Raw genomic sequence first — 24,327 nt, 5'->3', positions numbered from 1 at the left:
GACTGGGCCTTTGAGGGAATATCCTCACCTGGCCCCCTTCTCTGTTCCTTCTTTTGGAAAATTGGAAAAAAAAACGAGAGGGGAGGATTTCCAGCCACCCGCTCCCTCCCCTTTTAGTCGCCTTCTACGACACGCAGGGAATACGTGGGAAGTATTCTTTCTCCCCTATCCCCAGGGATGATATATATATATATATATATATATATATATATATATATATGATACTGAAAGGGGTTAAATCTTCCATCGTTCACAATACGTCCCGCGCCCCCACAGCATACAGAGCCAATCAGCCTGACCACGTGACTGGCCCCCACCAATCAGCCTGGCTGCGGAAGCCTCGTATTTACCACACAAGATGTGTACGTCCCCCCGCGCTAATCTGTCTTTTTAAACCAACGTCTGAACTCGGCAAATAGAGTTGTATTGGCTTCAGGAAAGTGATGGATAGCACGGTGGGGGGAGGATGCTGTTCCTGGTGCATTGTGGATCCTAAGGGGTTCTTTGGTTGCAGTTTTATGCTATATCCTTGTCTGAACAATTGCTGCTCGTTCTCATATATATATATATATATATATATATATATATATATATATATATATATATATATATATATATATATATATTCCCTGGGGATAGGGGAGAAAGAATACTTCCCACGTATTCCCTGCGTGTCGTAGAAGGCGACTAAAAGGGGAGGGAGCGGGGGGCTGGAAATCCTCTCCTCTCTTTTTTTTTTTTTTTTTAATTTTCCAAAAGAAGGAACAGAGAAGAGGGCCAGGTGAGGATATTCCCTCAAAGGCCCAGTCCTCTGTTCTTAACGCTACCTCGCTAATGCGGGAAATGGCGAACAGTTTGAAAGAAAAAAAAAAAAAAATATATATATATATATATATATATATATATATATATATATATATATATATATATATATATATATATGGTGGTATGGAAACTCCAAAACTAATTAGGATTACTGTAATCTCTTTACGTTTCGACCATCAGAGGTTCCTCAGAGAGACAGATGCACGACCAACAGACAAATGTTATTATTGTACATGTTGGTTTTCGTTTCAGTCTCCCTGAATAAGACCTTTGTTCGAAATGCAGATTAAAGTACTCCCGCTATATTCTGATTTACCTTACCACCATATATATATATATATATATATATATATATATATATATATATATATATATATATATATATATATATATTTTTTTTTTTTTTTATACTCTGTCGCTGTCTCCCGCGTCTGCGAGATAGCGCAAGGAAACAGACGAAAGAAATGGCCCAACCCCCCCCCCCCCCCATACACATGTACATACACACGTCCACACACGCAAATATACATACCTACACAGCTTTCCATGGTTTACCCCGGACGCTTCACATGCCTTGATTCAATCCACTGACAGCACGTCAACCCCTGTATACCACATCGCTCCAATTCACTCTATTCCTTGCCCTCCTTTCACCCTCCTGCATGTTCAGGCCCCGATCACACAAAATCCTTTTCACTCCATCTTTCCACCTCCAATTTGGTCTCCCTCTTCTCCTCGTTCCCTCCACCTCCGACACATATATCCTCTTGGTCAATCTTTCCTCACTCATTCTCTCCATGTGCCCAAACCATTTCAAAACACCCTCTTCTGCTCTCTCAACCACGCTCTTTTTATTTCCACACATCTCTCTTACCCTTACGTTACTTACTCGATCAAACCACCTCACACCACACATTGTCCTCAAACATCTCATTTCCAGCACATCCATCCTCCTGCGCACAACTCTATCCATAGCCCACGCCTCGCAACCATACAACATTGTTGGAACCACTATTCCTTCAAACATACCCATTTTTGCTTTCCGAGATAATGTTCTCGACTTCCACACATTTTTCAAGGCTCCCAAAATTTTCGCCCCCTCCCCCACCCTATGATCCACTTCCGCTTCCATGGTTCCATCCGCTGACAGATCCACTCCCAGATATCTAAAACACTTCACTTCCTCCAGTTTTTCTCCATTCAAACTCACCTCCCAATTGACTTGACCCTCAACCCTACTGTACCTAATAACCTTGCTCTTATTCACATTTACTCTTAACTTTCTTCTTCCACACACTTTACCAAACTCAGTCACCAGCTTCTGCAGTTTCTCACTTGAATCAGCCACCAGCGCTGTATCATCAGCGAACAACAACTGACTCACTTCCCAAGCTCTCTCATCCCCAACAGACTTCATACTTGCCCCTCTTTCCAGGACTCTTGCATTTACCTCCCTAACAACCCCATCCATAAACAAATTAAACAACCATGGAGACATCACACACCCCTGCCGCAAACCTACATTCACTGAGAACCAATCACTTTCCTCTCTTCCTACACGTACACATGCCTTACATCCTCGATAAAAACTATATATATATATATATATATATATATATATATATATATATATATATATATATATATATATTACAGAGGTATAAGTTTGTTGAGTATTCCTGGTAAATTATATGGGAGGGTATTGATTGAGAGGGTGAAGACATGTACAGAGCATCAGATTGGGGAAGAGCAGTGTGGTTTCAGAAGTGGTAGAGGATGTGTGGATCAGGTGTTTGCTTTGAAGAATGTATGTGAGAAATACTTAGAAAAGCAAATGGATTTGTATGTAGCATTTATGGATCTGGAGAAGGCATATGATAGAGTTGATAGAGATGCTCTGTGGAAGGTATTAAGAATATATGGTGTGGGAGGAAAGTTGTTATAGCAGTGAAAAGTTTTTATCGAGGATGTAAGGCATGTGTACGTGTAGGAAGAGAGGAAAGTGATTGGTTCTCAGTGAATGTAGGTTTGCGGCAGGGGTGTGTGATGTCTCCATGGTTGTTTAATTTGTTTATGGATGGGGTTGTTAGGGAGGTGAATGCAAGAGTTTTGGAAAGAGGGGCAAGTATGAAGTCTGTTGGGGATGAGAGAGCTTGGGAAGTGAGTCAGTTGTTGTTCGCTGATGATACAGCGCTGGTGGCTGATTCATGTGAGAAACTGCAGAAGCTGGTGACTGAGTTTGGAAAAGTGTGTGGAAGAAGAAAGTTAAGAGTAAATGTGAATAAGAGCAAGGTTATTAGGTACAGTAGGGTTGAGGGTCAAGTCAATTGGGAGGTGAGTTTGAATGGAGAAAAACTGGAGGAAGTGAAGTGTTTTAGATATCTGGGAGTGGATCTGGCAGCGGATGGAACCATGGAAGCGGAAGTGGATCATAGGGTGGGGGAGGGGGCGAAAATCCTGGGGGCCTTGAAGAATGTGTGGAAGTCGAGAACATTATCCCGGAAAGCAAAAATGGGTATGTTTGAAGGAATAGTGGTTCCAACAATGTTGTATGGTTGCGAGGCGTGGGCTATGGATAGAGTTGTGCGCAGGAGGATGGATGTGCTGGAAATGAGATGTTTGAGGACAATGTGTGGTGTGAGGTGGTTTGTTCGAGTAAGTAACGTAAGGGTAAGAGAGATGTGTGGAAATAAAAAGAGCGTGGTTGAGAGAGCAGAAGAGGGTGTTTTGAAATGGTTTGGGCATATGGAGAGAATGAGTGAGGAAAGATTGACCAAGAGGATATATGTGTCGGAGGTGGAGGGAACGAGGAGAAGAGGGAGACCAAATTGGAGGTGGAAAGATGGAGTGAAAAGGATTTTGTGTGATCGGGGCCTGAACATGCAGGAGGGTGAAAGGAGGGCAAGGAATAGAGTGAATTGGAGCGATGTGGTATACAGGGGTTGACGTGCTGTCAGTGGATTGAATCAAGGCATGTGAAGCGTCCGGGGTAAACCATGGAAAGCTGTGTAGGTATGTATATTTATGTGTGTGGACGTGTGTATGTACATGTGTATGGGGGGGGGGTTGGGCCATTTCTTTCGTCTGTTTCCTTGCGCTACCTCGCAAACGCGGGAGACAGCGACAAAGTATAAAAAAAAAAAAAAAAAAAAAAAAAAAATATATATATATATATATATATATATATATATATATATATATATATATATATATATATATATATATATATATATTAGACCCCTAAAGCTGTACGAGGCTTGAAAAACATTCAAAATGTTTAGTGTCCGGACATTAATGTGGGTTGGGCTGTCTGGGTGTGGTGGCTGACACGAGTGAGCGCTGGTAAAGATGTTCCGTGTGAGGGTAGCTGATCCAGGGCTCCACGTTCCCTGTTGATTCAAGGCTGAAGCCTTTGACTTGATCCTCAGGTAAATACGACCAGCACACACGACCTTTCATAAGTGTGCTGCTTCAAGAGCTCTGTATGTGTACATAGGTAGGGCTAGGTGGACTGGTGTAAACAGCGTTTCTCGACGGTACGACACTTGAACACGACAGGACGACTCTTGAGCACGACGATACGACCCTTGAGCACGACAGTACGACGCTTGAGCACGTCGGTACGACCCTTGAGTACGACAGGCACTGGAGCACGACAGTACAACCATTGAGCACGACAGTACGACGCTTGAGCAAGACAGTACAACCCTGGAGCACGACAGTACAACCCTTGAGCACGACAGTACAACCCTGGAGCACGACAGTACAGCCCTTAAGCACGACAGTACAACCCTGGAGCACGATAGTACAACCCTTGAGCACGACAGTACAACCCTTGAGCACGACAGTACAACCCTGGAGCACGACAGTACGACGCTTGAGCACGACGGTACAGCCCTTGAGCACGACAGTACAACCCTTGAGCACGACAGTACAACCCTTGAGCACGACAGTACAACCCTTAAGCACGAGGGTACAACCCTGGAGCACGACAGTAACACCCTTGAGCACGACAGTATAACCCTTGAGCACGACAGTACAACCCTGGAGCACGACAGTACGACGCTTGAGCACGACGGTATGGCCCTGGAGCACGACAGTACAACCCTTGAGCACGACAGTGCAACCCTGGAGCACGACAGTCCGACACTTGAACACGACGGTACAACCCTGGAGCACGACAGTACGTCGCTTGAGCACGACGGTACGGCCCTGGAGCACGACAGTACAACCCTTGAGCACGACAGTACAGCCCTGGAGCACGACATTACGACACGAGCACGAGGGTACAACCCTGGAGCACGACAGTACAGCCCTGGAGCACGACAGTACGACACGAGCACGACGGTACGGCCCTGGAGCACGACAGTACAGCCCTGGAGCACGACAGTACGACACGAGCACGACGGTACGGCCCTGGAGCACGACAGTACAACCCTGGAGCACGACAGTACGACACTTGAGCACGACGATACGACCCTGGAGCACGACAGTGCGACCTCTAGGTGTAATGATGGTCTGACCTTACCAGATCCTGGAGGATGACCGGCTTATTAACGGGGTATCGTACTCAGGGGTCGTATCGTCGTGCTCAAGGGTCGTACAGTCGTGCTCAAGGGTCGTATCGTCGTGCTCAAGGGTAATACCGTCGTGCTCAAGGGTCGTGTCATCGTGCTCAAGGGTTGTGCCGTCGTGCTCAAGGATCGTACTGTCGTGCACAAGGTTCCTACCATGGTACTCAGGGGTCGTACCATCGTGCTCAGGCGTCGTACTGTCGTGCTCAAGAGTCGTACCATCGTGCTCAAGGGTCGTACCATCGTGCTCAAGCGTCGTACTGTCGTGATCAAGGGTCGTATCATCGTGTTCAAGGGTCGTACCATCGTGCTCAAGGGTCGTACCGTCGTGCTCAAGGGTCGTTCCGTCTTGCTCAAGGGTCGTACCTTCGTACTCAAAGGTGAACTCATCTTCCCGCTCGAGTTTTGAACCATTAAGAACAAAAGGAAAATGAACAAGTTTATGGTAACAGCAACGCCATAACTTGTCCATACTAACTTTGTTTTATTTTTTCTGAAACTAAACAGATCAAGGCATCACATATATTGACACTTTGGTGGAGTCTGGAAACTATATATGTGTGTGTGTGTGTGTGTAAGAAATACCAGACGTACCGTTTTTAATATATGAAAAAAAAATTTACTAGGCTAAACTTTCTAGAAAAAGTAGGTCACTTCCAAAACTTTTCGATCAGAGGTTTGGAGCTTCGCTAAAGGTCATCTTTGGAAGTCGTAATCTTCAGCTGGTTTCGAAAAGTTAAGTATATTGTGATGTTTACAGGACCGAATAGCGACGGTTGGGGATGTACATAGAAATGGCAGTGTTGCCATCTGAGGCGATCTGGGCCATATGACAGTGTTGCCATCTGAGGCGATCTGGGCCATATGACAGTGTTGCCATCTGAGGCGATCTCGGCCATATGACAGTGTTGCCATCTGAGGCGATCTCGGCCATATGACAGTGTTGCCATCTGAGGCGATCTCGGCCATATGACAGTGTTGCCATATAGAGGTCATGATGGCCCATATTCTGGAATGTTCAGCCTCAGTCTGTCACAAGCCTACTACTTTATTAAACCCTGGACTTTCGTTTACATTTATGGATGAAGGAAGATGCTGGATGTAAATAGCGCAAAGAACCGTCTAATTACACGAGAGAAACATTTTATTAATTAATTATTGATGCCAGAGATTAAGCCCGGAGATGTTTAGGGGAGAAATGAGGCAAATATACCGAGAAATTTGGGCATTACTAACATATTTCTTTTTTTTATGTTCATTTTTTGGTGTTACGGAACTCTGCCCGCTCGAGGTTACACCGCGAGTGAAGAGTCTATTAGTTCCCTGCTACTGGAAGTAGCGCAGCCTTGGGCCACAGGAGTCTTCAGAAGGGGCCTGGGTAACACCAGGAAGTTTTCATAGATAGTGATGGTGGGGTCATTATGATACATTAATGACTACACTCGAAACTATTATCGGTTCTATCACCGTCCTACAACAGTGTGGTTGGTTACGGTTTAGCAGTGTGACCTGTTTGTGCGTACGGACAAACTGGTACACAGGGAACAGGGACGTAAATACGTTTGATTCTTGTTATGGCATCGTGTTCTCGAACTTTGGAAACTTGAGAGTTGGGATCAGGTCACCCTGTGTGTGTGTGTGTGTGTGTGTGTGTGTGTGTGTTCATATGCTTATACCGTGGTTTGCGTCTATGTGCATTTCTCAAAGGAAGGAGAGAGAGAGAGAGAGAGAGAGAGAGAGAGAGAGAGAGAGAGAGAGAGAGAGAGAGAGAGAGAGAGAAGAACCTTGAACGCGTGGTCGTGGCGACCCTTGGTTACAACGGCCTTACCTTTGTCCTGGCCTTTTAAAAGCCAGGTCAAAGGTCTCACCATTATGCCCAAAGGTTGTACCTCTGTGTTCATCACTTGTACGTCATGCCTCAAGATCACAACCAAGCAATTAGGGAAATATTCCATTAACGACAATGTTTAATTATCCCGTGTTTAGTTATCCAAACTTCAGTTTTACGGATAAGTCTTGTTTTTCAGACTTGCCATATTCGGTTGATGATTTCGGTTAAACGAAAATTTTTCGGCAGTGTGGGAGGATATTTTGTTTCCCCGCGATCGTCTTTTGTTTCCCTCGCCATTGTTGTTGTGTTTACGTGGGCGGTGTGGGCTGCCCCAGTGTGGTGGGTTTCATGTGTTTTTTTTGTCTTAACTTTTTCAATTTTTTTTTTTTTTGAGCTGTGCAGATGTTACAGGGTCATTGGCTTAGTAATGACGGCTTCCGTGTGCCTCAGCGAGTGTAGTTGTCTAGTGTACGTGTATATATAACCACACACAACATCCATGGACACCCGCGCTGCCATTTTGCAGTTCACTGTCCTCCCTCAGGTTGGAGCTTGGGTTAGGAGTGTGTTCACAGCACAGGGTATCCCTACAGCACACCGATGTCGGATCATGATCCGGGCTGACCTTTTACCCTTGACCTTTGACCTCTTGAGATATTCCGTGGACAGATAGACATCCTGGTCTAGTGAGATGCGGTGTACCCCACGCGCTCGCCCGGAAGTGCAGCTTGACCCCGATAAACAGAGATGTGAAGGTTTACCGACTTCCTTCATCCTAGCTGGGCGTATTCTTGCCTTAAACGCACTAGTGCGTTCCGTGCATGCCAGCTAGAAGCTTCGCCCAGCTCCTTATACCAGGTTGGGTATTCCTAGTCTATTTCGGGGGTTCTGAAGCTGGTCAGACTAGCGTGCTCTCTCTCTCTTCTTAAACTTCAGTATTGTTACGTTTCGCACGACGAACTAGTACACCCATGCATATTAGTCTGGTTTGGTCTCGGATGGTCGTTGAGGCTACCGCGTTTAAAGACAAGGTTGAGACAGAGGAACACACACGAACCTGTGATACGCAGATGGCAACGTCTGCTCGCTCGAGAGTTAGGCTGGCCAGTATTGTCGGTGAAGACGTCCACACACCCAGGCAGCAGCAGCTTGTGGCTTGAGGTGTGTATGCGCCACAGAGTATGTCGTTATATTGAAGGGCTTCACGTGCTGTGAGAGCGTGTATAGTCGTAGAAGTATACTGGATAACTAAAGAGGGATGTTCAAGACTTCATAATGACCCTGGCAGTCAATTGACAACGCCTTAATGACTCAACCATTATACTTTGTTCACTTTTGTTATGTTATATTATGATGATCCACACGGAAAATTATTGTAGGGACTTTTTGAACACTCAATAAGTAACCAGTGTATGTTCCTTCGTCTAGTACCTCTCTACTCTCTTACTCTTCTCTCTTCCTTACTCTACACCTTCCTTTTTCTCTCCCCATCTGGCTTTCAGAATGAGTCTGTAACTATTCCTGCTTGGTGCTAGATGAATCTCTTCGTCCTCCAACACCACTAATGATGTATCAAGTTTGACTACGGAATAAGAAACCTATTCTTTTTTTTTTTTCTTTCTTTCAATTTTTAGACACTTTCTACGTTCTCCGTAATTTCCCCTTAAGCGCGCCGGCTCAACCCTGAAGTATGATGGTGTGACCTTTGGCCTGACCCTTGCCCTTAAGTCACTCTATCATACCCAGGTCGTCCTCAAGGGTCGTACCGACACGCTCATAAGCATACTATTACCCCTACAAGACCAGACGACCTAGCATCATGATTTAGATGATTGTGATGGTGTAACGTAAGGAGGGAGGGAGCGAAGACCATAGTCTGTTACTCCTGCGTCAGGAGTAACATTGGTAACACCTGCTGGTTGTTACCTACTGTTACAACTGTTATTTGTTATTTTTTGGTCGCTGATGTTATTGTTTAAGCTGCTTTTGGCGTTTTTTTTTTTTTTTTTTTTGCTTTTAACTAGACTCCTTTTTTTATTGGTGCCACTGTTATGACTGTTGCTGTAGCCGTTAGAACCGTTGCTGTATTGCTGTATTGATGGTATTACTGTAACTGTATTTATTGATGCCGCTGTTATTACTGTTGCTGTATTGTTATAAATTCTTGTATCTTGCTGATGTAAGTGTAACTGTAATGATGTAACCGTTATCCTTGCTACTGTTGTTACTGTTGTTCTCTTTCTGCCTCTGTTATTACTGTTGTATCATTGTAATTTTGCTGCTTGGGTTATTATTATTGTTGTATGGTTGTGAATGTAATTGTTTCTTATGTTATTGCTGTCACTGTTAACGATGAGTGGTGCGTGTTGGTACTTCGGCAGTGCTGTTCTGCGCAGTGATATTGACGTCATCATTGCAGTGATGATGGCACCGCTACAGTCGGTCTGTGTTTTCTGTTGTGTGTGGTGTTGTTACTGTTGCTATGTATGTTCTCTATGTTGTTTTCTGTTTCTGATGTTTTCACTACCCCTGTTGACGTTCTTTCTTCTGTTGGTGGTCATCATCTGTTGACGTTCTCTCTTCTGTTGGTGGTCGTCATCCGTTGACGTTCTTCCTCTTGGTGGTCGTCATCTGTTGACGTTCTTAATACTAAAACTTTACCCCAGGCGACACTTTTCTCACCATCTTCTTTGTTGATGGCTTCGTAAATCGGTCGCCCAGCACCGTAAATATACTTAGCGTTGCCACCGGCGACATCCAATCTGCCATTGGAACCCCTTCCCCCCACACATCACACAAGCACGTACGTGTGGGGGAGGAAAATATAGTGTATTCCCTCCCCTTTGCCATTGTACGATAGAGTGATTTGTCCTCGTGTGTATTACACCTGGGGCGGCTGTGGCAGGTCCCAGTATATCCACGGGAGATCCCGTATCCCCTGCGTCGTAATGTGGGTGGGGTGTGGGGGATGTTCTCTTTCCCTTTTCTGTAGATATTGATTTGGTCTGTGATTCCAGAGCTGGGTGCTTGCCTGGTCTGTGCTTCGAGAGCTGGGTGCTTGCCTGGTCTGTGCTTTGAGAGCTGGGTGCTTGCATGGTCTGTGCTTCGAGAGCTGGGTGCTTGCCTGGTCTGTGCTTCGAGAGCTGGGTGCTTGCCTGGTCTGTGCTTCGAGAGCTGGGTGCTTGCATGGTCTGTGCTTCGAGAGCTGGGTGCTTGCCTGGTCTGTGCTTCGAGAGCTGGATACTTACCTGGTCTGTCCATTACGCTGACTGAAGGGAAGCAAGTGAGGTCCTGGTGTTCATTGTGCAGTGAGGCCAATTTCGTGTTTGTGGTAACGAAACGTTAAAGAATTTGATGCGCGAATTCTGTTTTACGTAGGTGAGGAAATCGTCGTGATAGAGAGGTAGTAAGACCATTCATAACCGGAGAAAGGAAAGAAAGACTAGCGAGGAGGAGGAAAAGGAAATGGTAGAAGGTGGAGAGAGAGAGAGAGAGAGAGAGAGAGAGAGAGAGAGAGAGAGAGAGAGAGAGAGAGAGAGAGAGAGAGAGAGCATCATTATGAGTTGGCGTTGGCCCAAATCAGTTCGACCAGACCCAACCAGGGTGTCAAATCAGGCTGGATGAATGAGACGGAGCAGAACAAAGGAGCCTCGAGGGCTGGTGATGAATTTGGAGTCTTGTGATGACCGCAGTCTGAGCCGCCTGAGGAAGACGACGACAGACTGAAGGTGTAGACCACGTCCTGTGGTCGAGCGGACGCCTCCTCCTTCGTGGACGGAGCCTCAGGAGGGCCAGGGTGTCGTCGATACGGGCAGCACCCGCACCTCAGGAGTGCATCCCTCCGGTAGAAGAGGTAGGGGAAGATGGGCCAGTGAGACGGCTGCCTCATACCGGACGCGTATCACAGGACCTGCTTGCCTCGACTCAACCACCGTGGGCTGTTAACGTTAACTCGCATCGTTGACTGGACTCGACGGAGACTGTTATCAGTAAGGACTCGGTGTTTTCTCTCTCTCTCTCTCTGTCTCTCTCTCTCTCTCTCTCTCTCTCTCTCTCTCTCTCTCTCTCTCTTGGATGAAATACGGAATGACATAGTAGTTGGTGGTTAGCACTTCGACGAACGCACGCCCCCCTCCCTCCCCACAGTGAGCGCTTCCATCCAAGCCACAGCCGAGTTTCGTCCCTTGTCAGTTGCAAACCTGGTCTGACGTGCGTCCACCCCCGGCTGACCACTGAGCACCGACTGCAGGAAAACAACAACAACAACAACATTGTTATGGTGTGGCAGGCGAGGGTCCTCCGGGGTTACACAACGCCTGTGTCAGCAGGCTTGCGGGGATCGCCAGTACAGAGGTTGGGTGAAGGTGGTAGCCTGGACCACTGCTCCCCAATCCCCGCCATACCGACCCTTAAAACTTAGACCTTGACACACGACGGTGCGATCCGTGAGAACGACTGGACAGCCCATACACACGAGGCTGCCACCCATTAGAACACCAGAATTGGGCCCTTTGGATATATTGACGTGGTCTTTCAACTGACCCTAACTTAAGGGCTGGGCTGGAGGCGGTAAAGGCCAGGCCATCATACGTAAGGGTCGTACCGTTCTACACGCGGGTTCTCCTGTCTTCCTCAAAGGGCGTTCCGTCGTGCTCTGTGTGTCTTAAGTGCATTGACCCTGGACAGTTTATTTTTACGTCATTTTGTCATGTTCCCGTATGTTTTACCCCAAGTGGAGACGAAGCAAACCCTTTATAAAACAGATTTCTTCATAAATTCTCTTATTTATTCTCTGGGTTTAAAGTTGTTGTTCTCTTTCTTTATCTCATTAGCGTCTTTAACGTGTTATTAAAGATGAGTAAAATTTTTCTTTCGTGTCACAGACTCATTAAGAGCATGAGGACATCATATGAGTCTCTCATTTCCCCCTCACATCACATGAGTGTCTTATTTCCCCTCACACGCATCTCTCCTTTCTACTTAATTATAAGAATTATAATAAATGATAACGTGTAAGATTACACCACAATGCGGTTAGATAATCTTTTTTTTCATACAGTAACAGTATATGAGCGAGCGTTTAGCGTAAAGATTTTTATCATGTTATCTTTATCGCTGTGGATTGTGTTCCTTGCCTATGACCCAGAATAGAGCAGTTTAATCACCCAGGTCACTGCCGTCTCTCTGGCCTCCATCGTTCCTAACGACCAATAATGTTTTGTGTTGGAAAAAAACAAAGATTTGTCGGCTTGAAATTAACCCTTTTCCTGCGTCGGTCGGTTCATGGGTGGAGAACACGTCCACTCCCATGCCCTCCTGTGGTGCAGAATGAGGCTGGTGGATTACCCTAGTATTATTGTCTCTCTCCTCTGCCTCCTCTGGTGTTCACACAAAGGTTCACGTCGGCTGTGTTGGCGCACAGAAAGGTTCACGTCGGCTGTGTTGGCGCGCGAAAGGTTTAACTTTTACATCGCGTCCAGCGGTGTAAACGATTTACATCGCTTACACTGGGGGTGACTTGTTTACATCGCCTTTCAGCACTTCGAAAGGCAATTTTCACCCTAGAGTGAGTGGATTTGTAAATTAGGTTGAAAGTATATGATCCAGGAATCGATTTACGTGTGTGTGTGTGTGTGTGTGTGTGTGTGTGTGTGTGTAAGGAAATTCTACCTAATGTACAAATTTGAAGTTACAGTATACAGGTACAGTAGGCGTGTGTAAGGTGCAGTATACTGGTACGGTACACATATGGTGTAGTGGACAGGTACACTGGTGCAGTACACAGGTCCACTGGTACAACTTGTATGTAAAGTGTAGTACACAGACACTAGGTACACTGGTACGGTACACAGAAGGTGCATTATACTGGTACAATACACGTTTTTAAGGTGTAATATACATGTGCACTTGTACAGTACACGTGTGGAAGACTCAATATACAGGAACACTTTGCAGTTCACAGGTGAAGCTTGAATTTGACACGTACATTTAACCAACTGAAAATATATAGTTTCCCTCCTGTCCTCTCAGGGTTCACGTACGTACGTTTGCAACACACGCAATGCCACAGTTATGCAAGGAGCCCAGGTTACTGCGTCACACACTGTTGTCCATGATGGACAGCGAGCCTACCATCAGTCCTCACCAGATGATGTAGGCTCGGGTTGAAAACAAACTGGGAATTGTACAGTTAATTCAGGAACTTTTCGTTACTTCAGCGGGTGGTTAATGACTGTATTTGTTAAACTGTCACTCTGGACTGGCGGGTATACATCCCTCGTATTTCAAGTTAGGTTGTAGAGGGATGTGATCCTGAGTTATTCATGAAATGTGTTGTGTGGTGTGTGAAGTGCAGCCTCCTACATCCAGGCCACCTGTACAGAGTTGCCTGGGGAGTTAGGGGTTAGATATGTTAGTTCGACGGAGGAGGTTGGCATTATATGTGTATTTGATTTGGTCTGATTACCCCGAAGACCCCTCTCAGAAAGTGTCCTGATGTTACCCCAGGACCTTCGCCAACCCTGGACAGATATGGATCTAACCAACGGCCACCAGTCACCTGAACCAGACCAGAAAGAAGTTGGTGAGGCACCAACCACTCCACCAGAAGACATCACGTGCGACACACCCATGCCACTCGCTCCCATCATGAACATCAATGCAAAAGTAACACACACACACTAAATGCCTCTCTGAACACTACCTGGTACCAGCGTGGGATAAGAAAAAGAATTTTGTTCCACACTAAACTACTTCACACCTGCCTGGTCCTCCATCCTCTGAAAACCAAATATCACTGAGCTATAAACCACTCAAAATAGAGCATACTGGACAGTCAGTGGCTGTCTGGCAATTACTAGCACTTAACACCTACACAATGAAACATAGGTTCTCCCAATACTGTTCTTCCTCAACGTGCTCGACGCTCAGTTCTTTGCATTAGCACTGGACACCTCACGTTCAAACTCCTCCATGATTAACTATCAACCCTCAAGCAAAATTAGACAGCTTACCCCCTGCCTTTCACTTCAACCTTCGCTGACAAACCCCCTCACTTCCAACATCTTAGTCGTAAACACCACTTTTCCGGATAGCACACCCAGGTGAAACGACACTCCCCAGACATACACGAGTCACACATTCCCGTGAGCGCTCTGGACCTCACCCATCCCCACAACACTACTGAACCGATTCATTGTACCCCAAGCACCTCCTTCTTGACCACGATGCAACTACCACTGTGAAGACACTGAACGCTTGCTGCTCAGTTGTCCTACACACACACACACACACACACACACACACAACACCACTACACTATATGACCCATTGTCCCATCCGGTTCGCGTGGCAGAGGAAGCGCTGTGGTAGCCCCAGAGAAGATGGGAGGGACTCCTACAGCAAGAAGTATATATACATAACATATATAGCGACAGCGTTTCACGTTCAATTTCTTCCCTTTCTAATTCTAAGATACATAGCGTAGATATGATGTACTCATGTGGCTAATAGTAGAAGAAGAAAAAAAAGATAATTGTTTGCAAAATGGCTTTGTTTTTTTCTTTTAGAATTATGTGCGTATATATGTGTGTATATATGTACGCAGGCAATCACCATTAAGTATCGCCAGATCCCCAAGGAATCTCCTGTAAGTTAGTAGACACCCGCTCAGCTTACCTTGTCAGGATCAAGAAAAATGAAGGTAGCCAGGCGCTTCATCTTACCTCCTTTGTCTTAATGTTTTTCCTCATTTTTGACCCTCCCAAGTGAGCGTGGTCTGGCGCAGGAGTGGTGCGTCTGGCTGGGCTGGGAAACGAGGACAGGTCTGGAGGACCGGGTATGGGTGGGTGAGGGAGGTCAGCCCAGAGCCGCTGTCTGGTATGGCTCCGTCAAGTCTTACGTCTCATTCAGAGAATGAAGCCTTTGTGTCTGACCTCTGTAGCACGACGGTACGACCCTTAAGCACGACGGTACGACCCTTAAGCACGACGGTACGACTCCTGAGCTCGACGCACGACCCTTGAGCACGATGGTACGATCCTTGAACTCGACGGAACGACCCTTGATCTCGACGGTACGATCCTTGAACTCGACGGTACGATCCCTGAGCATGGTAATACAATTTTTTGAGATCGACGGTACGTACCATGAGTGTAAAGGTACGGTCTATGAGGACGACGGTACGTGCCTCCAACGTGATAGTAAGACCCTTTCAATACTTTCCTGGGGACGAAGATACGTACCTTTAGTACTAGGGTACGTTCCTGAAGGACATGGTACGTACCTTGAGGACGACGGTACGACTGCTGGGTATGATGGCCTGGTCATTGATCTGACCCTTGTGAGCCAAGTTAGTTGAGCCACCAGACTCAAGATTTGTACCATCGTGGTTAAGGATCGTACCATCATGCTCAAGGTTCGTACCGTCGTGCTCAAGGATCGTACCATCATGATCAAGGGTCTTACCGTCGTGATCAATGTGTTAATGACATGTTATAAGAAGAGTTAGGATTTACGTAGCCAGCTCTAGTGTCACAAGAGATCACATCCTCCACAACGCTGCTCTCCCAAGCCCCGTGACATATCGAGGGAGATGCTTGACGATGATTTGCGTATGGTGTTGGATGCTGGATCCCTTTGGTCGTCGGGAGGGAAGGTCATTGTACATATATTTCAGGACTGTACATTATAAATGTCCTTTCAATGAAGGTTACGTGAGGGAACCAACACCAGAGAATTGTCTCCTATTTCACATGATGTACAGCGAGGGAATAAACATGAATGTTGTAATAGACTGATAAATGATGTGTTCTTTAAGTGTAGTATTAACTTGTAAGTGAATGATGGTGTGGATAGGAGTGGATGAGCTTTGTGAATGACGCAATACCTTGAGCACTGCTGTACCATCCTTGTGCACGACCATACGACCCTTCCATTATGGGTCAAAGGCCAGGCCATCATACACCAGGGTCGTACAGTCGTGCTGACGGCGTTAGGTAGGTGTATAATCGTGATGTCTTCGACTAAGGTCCTCTTCTCTCTCCCCTGGCCAGGCCGATCAAGGTGACGATGGAACACCTGCGCATCTTGGACAGTCTCTTGATGAACTACGACCGCCGCGCCACCCCCACCAACCACAGAAGTAAGTGACCACACCCGACTCCTCACACCCGCCCACTCCCTTACCTTACCTGCTCCCTCCCTTACCACACCCGCTCCCTCCCTTACCACACCCGACTCCTTACACCCGCCTCCTCCCTTATCTTACTCGCCCCCTACCTTACCACACCCGTGCCCTCCCTTAACACACCCGCTCCCTCACTTACCACACCCGCCCCCTCCCTTAAAACACCCGCCCCTCCCTTACCACACCCGTCCCCTCCCTTATAACACACCCGCCCCTCCCTGTCTTATCAGTCTTAAGCCTCCATGTAGCCTCACAGGTGGCACAGTTGCTGTAGTGTACTGGAGGGTGGGTCAACCCAGGGCTCACCTGTCTACTGAAGGTGTACTACCCCAGGGCTCACCCCTCCTGAAGGGGTACTACCCCAGGGCTCACCTCTCTCCTGAAGGGGTACTACCCGAGGACTCACCCCTCCTGAAGGGGTACTACCCGAGGGCTCACCTCTCTCCTGAAGGGGTACTACCCCAGGGCTCACCTCTCTCCTGAAGGGGTACTGACATAAGGGTCACCTCTCTCCTGAAGAGCTCACCTTCCGCCTTAAAAAGCCCTAACCCAGGCCCCCCACCATTGTGGTCCCAGGCCTATGCACGCCCTCTCAGGAACCCTAGCGTGAGTCAGGGTTCGTGAGGGAGTCAACAATGAATGTTAATGAGGACGTCGGAAGAAGCACGATTGATAATGTAAGGGGAGGCGGGTCTTTGTGTTGGAGGGAGGTAAAAAGGTGGTGAGAGATGTGTAAGTGAGAGGGAGGGAGAGAGAGAGAGAGAGAGAGAGAGAGAGGGGGGGAGGTTAACAGACAGACCTGGCAATTCACTTGTGTCAAAGGATAAAGTTTGTTAAGTACATGGTGAGATGTCACCATAAAGAACTGGTCGGGAACAATGTTATAACACAGGCGGGTGTCGCCCCCCCACTGCATCAGTTGACCTGAGGAGAGTTTGAAATTGCTGCACGAGTCAGAAATGCTTGCCGAATATATATATATATATATATATATATATATATATATATATATATATATATATATATATGTTTACCAAATGGCGTCCAAGCTTCGTCTCTTTGATGTATATCAACTGATTTATATTTCTCTCTTGTGTCTCTCCTGATGATGTGATTATTACACGAAAGTGCACTTGGGAACTTATCGTGTTTCATTTTCCCCATGGACTCATAGCAGTATATATATATATATATATATATATATATATATATATATATATATATATATATATATATATATATATATATATATATATATTCAATCCAGGTGTGAGTAGGCTTAGAATGTCCATCATCATCATCATCAGCTTCAGCTGGTGGTGTAACCTGAGTGGTATCTGTGCGCCAGACTTCACAAGGGACAACTTGCACGCTTCCAACATCTCAAGAATGTTTCATTATCCCAGCGGGGAGACGCCCGCGCGCGCGTACCTCGCAACACTTTTAATATTGCTGTAGGTTAGTGCAGGAGGCCACTGCATTACCACCTGTAACGTGTTGCACCAAGCGACACCTGGGTGTGGCTCTGTCTTGAACCATCATCTGGCAAACTTGCCTCTGGGAATACGGTGTTTGTGGACGCTTCGTTGTCTTTACCGTCGAGCGAGCTGATAGTATGAGGCCGAGTGAGCTGACAGTGTGAGGCAAGGTGAGCTGCCAGCGTGAGACAAGGTGAGCTGGCAGCGTGAGGCCGAGCGAGCTGACGGTGTGAGGCAAGGCGAGCTGAGTGTGAGACAAGGTGAATTGACAGTTTGAGGCAAGGTGAGCTGACAGTGTGAGGACTAGCGAGCGGAGAGTGTGAGGTCGAGCGAGCTGACAGTGTGAGGTCGAGCGAGCGGACTGTGAGGCCGAGTGCACTGGCAGTGAGAACCCGAGCGAGCGGACAGTATGAGGCCAAGCCAGCTGACAGTGTGAGGTCGGGTGGAACAGGAGGGAGGGGGGAGGTCGGTTGGTCTAGCCGACATGGTGAGGTAGTGAGAACTGAGAGTGTATGAGGGTGGGCCAGGTTGTCCTGGGATAATCCAGGGTTTTACACATCAAAGAAAACGCGAATTTTACCGAGTCAAGGATGTGTTTGTGGAGGTGAAATGATGGGTTGCGCCTTGATGATGTGGGCCTGCGATGATGCTGGTAGACCCGCGGGGAGAGGACCGGCTCATGTCATCCTTTGATGAAAATGGGGAAGAAAAAGCGGGTTTTTCTCCCCATGTGTGACACAGAACAGGGTCATGGCGTAATGTATTGCACAGAAAACCTTCCCTTTGATGAAGGAGAGAAGAATGAGCGAGAGAGAGAGAGAGCGCGCGCGCAAGTGTGTGTGTGTGTGCGTGTGTGTGTGTGTGTGTGTGTGTGTGTGTGTGTGTGTGTGTTTTGTAATGGCGTTGTACCACGGCGAGGGTTTTGATGGCGGGAGAGGAACGCCAGAATTGGTCGAGTCTTTGTTGTTCATCTTGAGCAGATGTGCTGTGGCCGGGCGGTTCCTGCCGCCTGCCTGGTGTATACCTCCTCACCGTCAACCCACCACATCCTGGCCTCAGACTCGCTCATCATAGTTCACTTCCTACCATGGTAGTTACCTGCCCCACACACGGGGCACTGGAGTTGTATGTGTAGACTGTATGGACAAGGTATGTGTGTCTCTGGTGTTCCTCTCTATATGTGCGACTGTCAGAGCTCTGAGCATTTACACACACACACACACACACACACACACACACACACACACACACACACACACACACACACACACTCATTATATATATATATATATATATATATATATATATATATATATATATATATATATATATATATATATATTCCAAAAGGTAGGAAATAATGCAGAGGAATAAATGAAATACTTGTGATGCGACGTTGAAATAGACTGTACAGACAAGGGGCACAGATGGACGTGTCCTTCAAACCTTTGGATGGTGACGATCTAAGATATTCCAGTGTTCAGGCACAGGCTGCCAGGTCCTGTCGTGGCAGAATTTGGTGTTCAGACGTCAGGAATATTTGACGTGTTCACTGGAGAGAGAGAGAGAGAGAGAGAGAGAGAGAGAGAGAGAGAGAGAGAGAGAGAGAGAGAGAGAGAGAGAGGTGACGGGTCGTCCATGCTGGGGTTTAGCAGTCATGATGGGAAGCAGCTGATGAGGGAGGTGAGCTGAGGAAGCGCTTACCTGGGGAACCTTAAAACTTCCCTTGAGTCTGGTGCTCAACATGGAGCAGGAGAGTGTCCGGGCGGCCTTAGCGAAATGCGCATACGTGAGGGATTACATAAACGCTCCCCTTGATGAATATCTCTTACAGTCCCAGCGATGGACAGTAACGTATGTCGGAGGAGGGTTTGGGATGGAGTGCAGGGTGTGTGTGTGTGTGTGTGGAGGAGGAGGGCAAGTTTACCATGGAGAGGCTGAGGATGACCTGGGACGGCACAGCCAACAAGATCAACCAGTAGTAGACCATAAGGGCGTGGGATGCGAGGGAGCGAGCATGCTATAGCTCCTTCCTGGGTAAGGCATCCTCATAAGTACAACGTTACGACTCAGGCACGACATTTACGACCGCTGTGCGCTGCGGTACGACCCTTGGTCATGATGTCCTGCTGGCCTCGGACCTGACTCATAAGATCGGGTCAAAAGATCGGCTCGTCATACCCAAGGCGTCGTGCTCGAGGGTCATCAAGTTGTGCTTGAATTGGGCTGTTCTTCCCAGGGGGGGGTACCGTCGTTCATGGGTCGTACTCTCATCTTCAAGCGTCGTAGCTTCGTCCTCAAGCGTCGTCCCAACATCCTCAGGAGGCTAGACATCTTGACGAACAGTTCACTTCCTCGTCTCTCTCGACTTCGTTTTTCTTCGTCTGTTCACCTTCTTCTGCAGGGAGACGTGGCCGCGCTTGGTCTTGCGCATCACTTGGGGAGGTTGTGGCCTGGGTGTTGGTTTCCCCTCCCTCCTTAACCCTGAGGGGAGGCCAGGCGGGTTTGCTACAGGTTAACTTTGTCAGGGCTCCATCGAACCTCGTCAACTTTGTTGATGCCTCACAAAACCTGGTTAGTTTTTTTTAATGGTCTTCCCCCACAGTGTGGGTAGCAGGCTCTGCAGGTACTGTCCTCCAGGTGGTGGCAGGTGGTCATGGTGGCAGGGTGGTTGTGGTAGCAGATGGTCATGGCCGCAGGTAGGTTGTGGTAGCAGGTGGTTGTGGTGGCAAAGTGGATGTGGTAGCAGATGGTCATGGCGGCAGGGGGGGCTTGTGGTAGCAGGTGGCTGTGGTAGCAAGGTGGATGTGGTATAAGGTTGGTCGTGGTAGGAGGGTGGGACGCAGACACCCCTCCTCCCTTTTCGTAATGTTGGACGCTCCAGTCACGGATAAAAGTCCATATCGAGGCCAGGCCTCGATGAACGAAAGGGGAAAAGAACAGACAAGGGAAAGTATTTACGAATTTTGGAGGAAAAGAAAAACCTATTTTTTTCGTAATGTGCCACGTTGTAGTTAATGGGAAAGACATGAGTGTGTAGAGGGTTCCAAAGCTTGGAGATATAGGGGAAGAAACAGTTATCACAACCCGCCCACCCTTGAGTTGCTAACACCCACACAGAAATCATGTGACGCAGTAGCTTGCTAGCGACTTGGTCGATTAGGTCTAGCGGGGTAAGCGTAGGCAGACGGGGTCTGGTGATTATATATATATATATATATATATATATATATATTTTTTTTTTTTTTTTTTTTTTTTTTATACTTTGTCGCTGTCTCCCGCGTTTGCGAGGTAGCGCAAGGAAACAGACGAAAGAAATGGCCCAACCCCCCCCCCCATACACATGTACATACACACGTCCAGACACGCAAATATACATACCTACACAGCTTTCCATGGTTTACCCCAGACGCTTCACATGCCTTGCTTCAATCCACTGACAGCACGTCAACCCCTGTATACCACATGACTCCAATTCACTCTATTTCTTGCCCTCCTTTCACCCTCCTGCATGTTCAGGCCCCGATCACACAAAATCTTTTTCACTCCATCTTTCCACCTCCAATTTGGTCTCCCTCTTCTCCTCGTTCCCTCCACCTCCGACACATATATCCTCTTGGTAAATCTCTCCTCACTCATTCTCTCCATGTGCCCAAACCATTTCAAAACACCCTCTTCTGCTCTCTCGACCACGCTCTTTTTATTTCCACACATCTCTCTTACCCTTACGTTACTTACTCGATCAAACCACCTCACACCACACATTGTCCTCAAACATCTCATTTCCAGCACATCCATCCTCCTGCGCACATCTCTATCCATAGCCCACGCCTCGCAACCATACAGCATTGTTGGAACCACTATTCCCTCAAACATACCCATTTTTGCTTTCCGAGATAATGTTCTCGACTTCCACACATTTTTCAAGGCTCCCAAAATTTTCGCCCCCTCCCCCACTCTATGATCCACTTCCGCTTCCATGGTTCCATCCGCTGACAGATCCACTCCCAGATATCTAAAACACTTCACTTCCTCCAGTTTTTCTCCATTCAAACTCACCTCCCAATTGACTTGACCCTCACCCCTACTGTACCTAATAACCTTGCTCTTATTCACATTTACTCTCAACTTTCTTCTTCCACACACTTTACCAAACTCAGTCACCAGCTTCTGCAGTTTCTCACATGAATCAGCCACCAGCGCTGTATCATCAGCGAACAACAATTGACTCACTTCCCAAGCTCTCTCATCCCCAACAGACTTCATACTTGCCCCTCTTTCCAGGACTCTTGCATTTACCTCCTTTACAACCCCATCCATAAACAAATTAAACAACCATGGAGACATCACACACCCCTGCCGCAAACCTACATTCACTGAGAACCAATCACTTTCCTCTCTTCCTACACGTACACATGCCTTACATCCTCGATAAAAACTTTTCACTGCTTCTAACAACTTGCCTCCCACACCATATATTCTTAATACCTTCCACAGAGCATCTCTATCAACTCTATCATATGCCTTCTCCAGATCCATAAATGCTACATACAAATCCATTTGCTTTTCTAAGTATTTCTCACATACATTCTTCAAAGCAAACACCTGATCCACACATCCTCTACCACTTCTGAAACCGCACTGCTCTTCCCCAATCTGATGCTCTGTACATGCCTTCACCCTCTCAATCAATACCCTCCCATATAATTTACCAGGAATACTCAACAAACTTATACCTCTGTAATTTGAGCACTCACTCTTATCCCCTTTGCCTTTGTACAATGGCACTATGCACGCATTCCGCCAATCCTCAGGCACCTCACCATGAGTCATACATACATTAAATAACCTTACCAACCAGTCAACAATACAGTCACCCCCTTTCTTAATAAATTCCACTGCAATACCATCCAAACCTGCTGCCTTGCCGGCTTTCATCTTCCGCAAAGCTTTTACTACCTCCTCTCTGTTTACCAAATCATTTTCCCTAACCCTCTCACTTTGCACACCACCTCGACCAAAACACCCTATATCTGCCACTCTGTCATCAGACACATTCAACAAACCTTCAAAATACTCATTCCATCTCCTTCTCACATCACCGCTACTTGTTATCACCTCCCCATTTACGCCCTTCACTGAAGTTCCCATTTGCTCCCTTGTCTTACGCACCCTATTTATATATATATATCCTCCCCTCCTGTTTTTACTTTTTCCAAAAGAAGGAACGGAGAAGGGGGCCAAGTGAGGATTTTCCCTCTTAGGCTCAGTCCTCTGTTCTTAACGCTACTTTGCTAACGCGGGCGCCATTTCCCGCGCTAGCGAGGTAGCGTTAAGAACTAAAGACTGAGCCTTAGAGGGAATATCCTCATTTGGCCCCCTTCTCTGTTCCTTCTTTTGGAAAAAGTAAAACGAGAGCGGAGGATTTTCAGCCCCCCGCTCCCTCCCGTTTTAGTCGCCTTCTACGACACGCAGGGAATACGTGGGAAGTATTCTTTCTCCCCTATCCCCAGGGATATATATATATATATATATGTATATATATATATATATATATATATATATATATATATATATATATATATATATATATATATATATATATATCTATATATATATATATGTGTGTGTGTGTGTGTGTGTGTGTGTGTGTGACTTTATTTTTCTCATTTATCCTTGTATTTCTATGCAGTGGTTTGCAAAGTGTTTAAAGACATTAGTACTATTTAGCTTGATACTTTTTTGTTAATCCGTCGTCAGGTAAAGCAGAAAATGCCAGGCAGTACTGAACATTCATGTTCTTATCAGCAAATCTGTAAGATTTAGTTAAAGTCGATTTCCAGAATGTTTATGAAAGAACGCCAGGAGTAGGAGAGGTTTATATTGCCAGTGGGGGAGGGTCTGTGACCGGGGAGTGTCTCATGTTATCAAGAATCTCAAGGTCTGACTTGAATTTAAAGTGAAAATCTTCGTCTTTAATAGTCTGTCATCATCCCTCCCTGTATCCTCCCCCCACCCCTTGGGGTGCTAAAGTGAGGTGCTGAGATGATGTTGTGGCTCCCCAGCAGCCTGCGTCACGGGGGTGTCAAGATGAGGTGCTGAGATGATGTGGCTCCCCAGCAGCCTGCGTCACGGGGGTGTGAAGATGAGGTACTGAGATGGTGATGTGGCTCCCCAGCAGCCTGCGTCACGGGGGTGTCAAGATGAGGTGCTGAGATGATGTGGCTCCCCAGCAGCCTGCGTCACGGGGGTGTGAAGATGAGGTACTGAGATGGTGATGTGGCTCCCCAGCAGCCTGCGTCACGGGGGTGTCAAGATGAGGTGCTGAGATGATGTGGCTCCCCAGCAGCCTGCGTCACGGGGGTGTGAAGATGAGGTACTGAGATGGTGATGTGGCTCCCCAGCAGCCTGCGTCACGGGGGTGTCAAGATG

At 46.9% G+C, this 24,327-nt stretch overlaps 1 protein-coding gene across 7 annotated transcripts in view; it reads left to right on the top strand.

Annotated features, from left to right (window-relative positions):
- Positions 1-24,327, top strand: part of LOC139749071 (glycine receptor subunit alpha-2-like) — a 328,567-nt gene that overhangs the window by 76,867 nt on the left and 227,373 nt on the right. For all 7 annotated transcript variants that reach the window (XR_011712883.1, XR_011712882.1, XR_011712884.1 and 4 more), the window contains one exon: positions 16,284-16,372. Coding sequence is in view for 4 of the 7 variants with exons in the window: in XM_071662542.1 (XP_071518643.1) it covers positions 16,284-16,372 (89 nt within the window). In the remaining 3 variants the exon portion in view is untranslated. The remainder of the gene's footprint in view (positions 1-16,283; positions 16,373-24,327) is intronic.

Source organism: Panulirus ornatus, chromosome 6, assembly GCF_036320965.1.
Source record: "Panulirus ornatus isolate Po-2019 chromosome 6, ASM3632096v1, whole genome shotgun sequence".
Taxonomy (NCBI): Eukaryota; Metazoa; Arthropoda; class Malacostraca; order Decapoda; family Palinuridae; genus Panulirus; species Panulirus ornatus.
This window is presented reverse-complemented; position numbering and strand designations above follow the sequence as displayed.